Below are 7,500 nucleotides of genomic sequence, written 5' to 3' on the forward strand. Positions count from 1 at the left end.
TTCAGATCAGTGGCCGGTCTCTTAAACTGCTTAGACTCGTCTTAAAAGTTAGTCACCTAATTCTTTCTTCAAGATGGATCATAACTTTCTAACTCGTTACAGACAGAAGTGGAAAAGAAAGGCTTGTAGAACTTCTGGCTGCTCAGTGTTTTATCACTTCTGTGTTTTACTCCTGGATCAAAGCGTCTGCTGAATGAATACAAGTTCATGTCAACGTTCTTCCTGTAACATTAATAGAACTTTTGTTCAAAGTTATCTGGTCTGTAATAATCTTCTCAAAATGTTAGCACAAAAACATTATTTATACAGCGTTCATGTTCATTTTTAGTTGGATGTTCGTCTAACGTTAACTTGTTTCAGAACGTTCGGAGAACATTCAAAAGTAACATTCCCATAATGTTTGAAGAATGGAATGAAAAATGGAAGATGTCTGCAAGGAACTCTTTAAAAATTATAATTCTGTCATCATTCACTGCAAAAAATATGTTTTGAGAAATACCTCAGCGTTTTTTGTCCTTGCAGTGAAAGTCAATGGGGTCCAAAGTTATTTGCTTCCCAATGTTCTTAAAGTCCTCCTGTTGTCAACAGTTTTATCCTTTAAAATAATGTCTTCATGCCTTAAAATATCTTGAATGTAACTCGACACCCTTGCCTCATTTAGTATGCGCGGTTATATGAATATGCAAATGAGCCCCGCCTCCTTCAAAGCGTGTTTTTGAGACTGTCTTTGGTTCACTGCAGTTTTAAGGAGGAAATACTCAGCAATGGTGTCGACTTATGAATTTACTCATGGTTTGTCTTAAAGTGTATTAAAAACACCACATAGACACATAAACTACATTAAAGCTGGATTTTTTTTTTTAACACAGGGGGACTTTTGTGTTCCACAGAAGAAAGAAACTCAACAGGCTTGAATGACTTGAGTAAACGATGACTGAATGATGATTTTATAGGGAACTGTCCCTTTAAGAAGCAGTGAAATGGGTCATAATCGCATCATCATGTAAACAGACGCGTGTTCGACTGCAGATGATTCGCACAGACGTTTGACTGTGAATCTCATCACATCTCTGTTTTTCTCTGCGTTTCTCTTCATGTTTCCTTCAGCTTTATTGGAGAGTCAGATTTATGATTTTATCTGAGCAGCAGACAGACATGTTCCGTCTGATCAAACACATAAACAGGCTGATCTTTCCTTTCCTGTTTACAATATCATTCTGATTTATTTAGAAGATTTATTTCTGACTGAGTTCAAACAGGTTTCCTGCACCTGTCAGTCAAACCGATAGCCCCGCCCCGCTCGCACGTCATTGGCTGCGGCTTCAGTAAAGGTTCTGAGGTTAATGTGGTGTTAACGATGGGCGTCTTCCTCCCTCACGAATGTCGACGGATGGGCTCTTTCCTCTTTTCCATTCCCAGCCCCTGTTATCCCGTGCTGTCAGGAATGCAGGAAATGATGTCAGAGCACTTCCTGTCTGAATAAACCAAGGCGCTCATTGAGCTTCACAGAAACTCCTGCTGGAATCAAACTCTGCTTTATTCTTAAAGACGATTATTTCACTCACTGTTCTGCCGTTTAAAAAGGCTTGAGCTTTATTCGCTTAAACTCTCTCTGTCTGTTTATCACGTCAGCTTTATTTCTGCAGCACTTTATACAGTACACATTGCTTTTAATGAGTTTTCACAGTGATAAACAGGAAAATGACCATGTTACGATGAATCAAGACTTAATATCTTTACTAATTTTGCCTTTCTTCAGTAAATGTATCTTGATTTAAGAATGTTTAGATATTTGTGCTTGAAAACAAGACAGAAACACTGAGGAAGAGCATCAGTTAGTGCAGTGTGGGATCATTATTCAGTTCAATTCAGTTCAATGACTGTGTTGATGTTGCAAAATTCATCAACTATGAGACAAATTCAGATTCTACTGTTAAGCAGCTCTAAAAGCCAACAGAGTCAATATTCAGATCAATACGTTTCAATGTTGATTCAGTTCAAATCCATGTTTATTGAATTAAATTCAGTGTTGATTCAATTTAGTTCAATGCTGATTCAGTTCAGTTTAGTATTGATTGAGTTCAGTTCTATGTTGATTGAATTAAATTCAGTGTTGATGCAATTCAGTTCAATGTTGATGCAATTTAGTTCAATGTTGATTCAATACAGTTTAGTGTTGATTGGGGTCAGTTCAGTGTTGATTCAGTTCAGTTCAATGTTGATTCGATTCAGTTCGGTGTTCATTCAATTTAGTTCATTGTTTATTGAGTTCAATTCATTGTTGATTCAGTTCAATTCAATGTTGATTCAATTCAGTTCGGTGTTCATTCAATTTAGTTCAGTGTTGATGCAATTCAGTTCAGTGTTGATTCAATTTAGTTCAATGTTGATTGAGTTCAATTCATTGTTGATTCAGTTCAATTCAATGTTGATTTAATTCCGTTTAGTTTAATCTGAGTGTTGATGTGAAAATTCATCAGTTATGAGTCAAATGCAGATTCTGCTGTAAAGCAGCTTTAAAAGACAAGAGTCAATATTCAGATCAATTCAGTTCATGTTCTGTTTTCATCTGATAGTGTCCGTGCAGTCAGATCAATAATATCTCTGAATATTAATTGTGTTTTATCACTGTCAATCCCTCTGATTGGCTGAGAGCCTGTGATGGGCGTGTCTTGCTGTCTGTGATTGGCCAGTTTGTCGCTGTGGTGTTTGATGCAGCGCTGGCGCTTTGAGAGCCAGAGTGAACACGAGTTTCCACACACTTGCGCTCTGACAGCTTTATTAATGCTGATGTTTTCCAGCAGCTGGATCTGCAGCACACGGACTGATGGAGGTTAGGAGGTGTTGATTCAGTTCAGTTCAGTGTCCAATTTAGTCCTCTTCTTAATATCATTAATTCGTCTTTGTCTCTAGGATACGTTTTAAGCTGGCTATGATTAAACCGCTTGTTAAAAAACTGCAACTTGATCCTACAGAATTAGTCAATTACAGGCCGATCTCGAATCTTCCTTTTCTGTCAAAGATACTAGAAAAGGCGTTATCCTCACAACTGTGTTCCTTTTTAGAAAGAAATGATATCTGGAGGATTTCCAGTCCGGATTTAGACCGTACCATAGTACCGAGACAGCTCTCATTAGAGTCACAAATGATTTGCTCCTATCATCCGATCGTGGTTGTATCTCTCTATTAGTGTTACTCGATCTTAGTGCTGCATTTGACACTATCGACCACAACATTCTTTTAAATAGACTCGAACATTATGTTGGCATTAGTGGACTTTTATTAGCATGGTTTAAATCATACTTATCTGACCGTTATCAGTTTGTAGCAGTAAATGAGAGATGTCTCATCGATCACAAGTTCAGTATGGCGTACCACAAGGCTCAGTACTAGGACCGATGCTGTTCACTCTGTATTTGCTACCCTCACACACACACACAGACACACACACACACACACACTCACACACTCTGTCCATGCTACCCTTAGGAGATATCATTAGGAAGCATGGCATTAGTTTTCACTGTTATGCTGATGATACTCAGCTCTATATTTCTTCACACCCCGACGAAACTTACCAATTCACAAAATTAACGGAATATATAGCTGATGAAAAAACTGGATGACTAGTAATTTCCTACGACTAAACTCTGAAAAAACAGAGATTCTAATTATTGGACAAAAAACTCCCACACGTAATAATGTAGAATACCGTCTAACACTTGATGGCTGCTCTGTCAAGTCTTCGTCGTCGGTTAGGAACCTGTGTGTGTGTGTGTGTGCTCTTTGATACCAATCTTTCATTTGAAAGTCATGTGTCTAGTATCTGTAAAACCGCATTCTTCCATCTTAAAAATATATCTAAATTACGCCATATGCTCTCATTGACAAATGTGGAACAGTTTGTTCATGCGTTCATGACCTCAAGGCTAGATTACTGTAATGCTCTACTGAGTGGTTGCCCTGCACGCTTAATAAACAAACTACAGCTGGTTCAAAACGCAGCAGCTCGAGTTCTTACCAGAACCAGGAAGTACGACCATATTAGCCCGGTTCTGTCAACACTGCATTGGCTCCCTATTAAACATCGCATACATTTTAAAATATCGCTGATTACTTACAAAGCACTAAATGGTTTAGCTCCGCAGTGCTTGAGAGAGCTCTTAACGCATTATAGTCCTTCACGTCTATTGCGATCTCAAAACTCCGGCCAGTTGATAATACCTAGAATATCTAAATCGACTGCAGGCGGAAGATCCTTCTCCTATTTAGCACCAAAACTGTTTTCTGTGAGAACGGTGTCGTGTTAGCGGCCCCTAAGTTAATAACTAATGATCTTTACAACGGAAGTGAATCAATCAAACTAACTTTATCTGGACAATAACTTTATTCTAGATCTGCTGTAAAGCCTGAACAATCTCTGTTACTGTAATCTCCTGTTATCATTGTAAAGCTGCTTTGAAACAATCTATATTTTTAAAGCGCTGTATAAATGAAGGAGACTTGTTCCTCACGAGGTGTGAAGGTTGCTTTGACCAGTAATGGGCTTCACAGCTCTGTTATCAGCGGCCTGCAGATTCATCTGTTTCCCACATCATTTCCTCTTCCTCCCGCTGATCCCAGAGGAGCAGCCGCAGTAACACAGGGTGTTTCTCTGTCCTCGTGTGTGGAACTCTTCACATTAATCTCGTCTTTAACCCTATAAAGATCATTTATAAAGCCTGTAAATAATCCACATGATCTGATAAACCTGTCGATCTCCTCCAGTCCTTCTGTGTCTGACTGATAGTTTACACTCTTTTATTAGTAAAAGTCTTAATAGTACAGATGTCCTCCTTCAGCTCGAGCTTCACGAGTCTTTCTGCTGTCAAATCTGCACTGATTTTATCAAGTTAACGTGAGAATAACTTTGATATTGTTAGTATTTCAGCTGGACTGAAGCAGCTTTGCTTGATTATCCAGACATCATTTATTATAGAAATTATAAGAATCAAATCTGATCATCAGGCTTTTGAGGAAGGTTTATTTGTTCATCTTTCAGTAATTATTGTATTGCATTGCATTATATGCTTTAAAACTACAGATCATACAACTAAGCATGTAAATATAATCTGCTAAGATTTTTTATTGGCAGATATTGATATTTATATGCATTTTATGTCAATATCTGCTTCACTTGTTATAAATATCTCAATGATTTACATATTTGTCCATATAAATATCAGGATCTGCAGCAAACAGCATATTTTTGCTCAGTTTGATAGTGATAAGTGTGTGTGTGTGTGTGTGTGTGTGTGTGTATGTGTGTGTGTAAGTGTGTGTGTGAGAGTGTGTGTGTGAGTGTGTGTGTGCGTGAGTGTGCATGTGTGTCTTTGTGTGTGTGTGTGTGTGCGTGAGTGTGTGTGTGTGTGTGTCTGGTTGGTGATGTTTTGGTAAGTTACTGTAGGACAGAAGTTATCAAGTCTTCAATTTCTTAATGCATGTTATAAATGTTATTGTGATTGATTCATCCATGCATATATTATAGATCTCATAGTGTTTAATCAGAATATCATAACTGGGTCTTGAAACGCCACACTTCTCACTGATGCGTTTAAACTCCGCCCCTGCAAGCTTTAGAGCCACGCCCACATCTCAACATCCAATCAACAGCCAATGTTACACTTTGATGTACAGCACAACAAAATAACATTTCTGACTTTTTTCTCAAAATTGTGTGATATATATACTCGCAAGGAAAAAAGAAAGTACAGTTTTTATTGTTTATTCCGTGGCAGAAACGAGCTTCAAGCTGCTCATCACTGCTGCTCACGGTGTGTGTGTGTGTGTCCTGTAGGAGGCGCTGTCAGTGGTGAGTGAGGATCCAGCTTTATTCCAGTGTTCGTACGGAGCGTCTCTCCCTAAAGCAGACATGACGGCCTCCGCTGAATACAGCCACAGCAAACTCAGTCCCAGAATGCATCAGCAGGACTGGCTGGCTCCGCCCCTCGCTCGCATCACCGTCAAGATGGAGTGTGGAGCGCAGGCCGACGGATCCCGGTGAGTCACCTGACCCTCATCACATGACCTCAGTCGCTCTGGACATGTGTGTGTGTGGCGGCTCTCCACAGTCAGACTGATGATCCAGTGATCTTCTGTTCAACCCAGTCAGAGAGCCGTTGATCATCGTAACGGGTTCCTCTCCAGATGAACACCACCTTCAGCTTCTCCACCAATAATGAAAATGACCATGTTTGAAGCTGTCATTGAACCGTTCCTAACCCTCGTGCCGTGTTCCCGTCATTCTGACCTGGAGAGGATTTTCTGTAGGACTAAAACTTACTGACTTCCCCCAAAAAAGTTTGATAATTTTTGTACTCTTTGTGTTTTTTCCACCTTGCTACACTCGTGGTGTTCCGGGTCAAAAATGACCCATCTTTCGGTGAATGAGCTCAAGGGTTAGTTCTCCCTCGTGTTGTTCCAACCCCGTAAGACTTTCGTTCATCTTTGTAACACAAATTAAGATATTTTTTGCACACTAAAAGTATTCTCGTTGCTTGATAAACTTAAGGTTGAGCCACTGTAGTCACTTGGACTATTTTAACGATGTCTTTACTAACTTTTCTTTGCCGGCAGAATGAATAGAAGCCTATAGAGGAGCGAGACAGCTCTCAGATCTCATCAAAAATATCTTAATTTGTGTTCCGAAGATGAACGAGAGTCTTGCGGGGTTGGAACAACATGAGGGAGAGTAATTACTGACAGAGTTTAAATTTTTGGGTGAACTTCTTTTACTCAAAGCACAGCTAATTGTGCTAATTGAAAGTAAAATTGACAAAAAGATCGATTCCATTATTTGGTGATAATATAGGCCTTATGCGCCAGAGAAACGAGGGCGCCGCCATCTTTAGAATATTGTCTTTGAACTTCCGTTTTTGCAGTTGCTCTGTATATTCCTATGGCATTGCTGTCCAGGAGTAATTAGCTTTTGAAGTGGATTTACTTAATAAAAAGTTAACAAAAGTTAACGAAAATTATCATGAGGATTGTAATGTTTAAACCAGATGTCTTAACAAATGTCAGTAGACCAGGAAGATTTTAAAACCAGCCGTTCATTCATAGATACGCAAGGGGCTACATAAGCTGAGAAGGGGTGGAGCTACATAAGCTGAGAAGGGGTGGAGCTACATAAGGTCTATAGCATAATGAGAGATTTATAAGCAGTGTAAACGGCGGATCATTTTTGATTGAGGTAAAGGATTTGCAGCTCAGCACAATTTTAAACGAAGCATTGGTAAAACGTCAAAAGTTTTGGGTTGTCTGCCTTTACATGCACATGAACTTTAATGGCATCCATTCTTAATCCGTAGGGTTTAATATGGAGTTGTTCTGCTATAGCAGCTTCAACTCTTCTTGGAAGGCTTTCCATAAGGTTTAGGAGTGTGTTTATGGGAATTATTCTTCTAGAAGCGCATTAGTGAGGTCAGACACTGATGTTGGACGAGAAGCTCTCAGTCTCGC

The 7,500-nt window shown here is 39.3% G+C and overlaps 1 protein-coding gene across 5 annotated transcripts in view; it reads left to right on the forward strand.

The window, feature by feature from the left end:
* The window catches only part of erg (ETS transcription factor ERG), a 50,519-nt gene that overhangs the window by 25,383 nt on the left and 17,636 nt on the right, over positions 1–7,500 (forward strand). For all 5 annotated transcript variants that reach the window (XM_084105079.1, XM_084105080.1, XM_084105083.1 and 2 more), the window contains one exon: positions 5,837–6,039. In XM_084105079.1, coding sequence (XP_083961205.1) covers positions 5,837–6,039 — 203 coding nt within the window. The remainder of the gene's footprint in view (positions 1–5,836; positions 6,040–7,500) is intronic.

Source organism: Abramis brama, assembly GCF_963993115.1.
Source record: "Abramis brama genome assembly, chromosome: 25".
NCBI lineage: Eukaryota > Metazoa > Chordata > Actinopteri > Cypriniformes > Leuciscidae > Abramis > Abramis brama.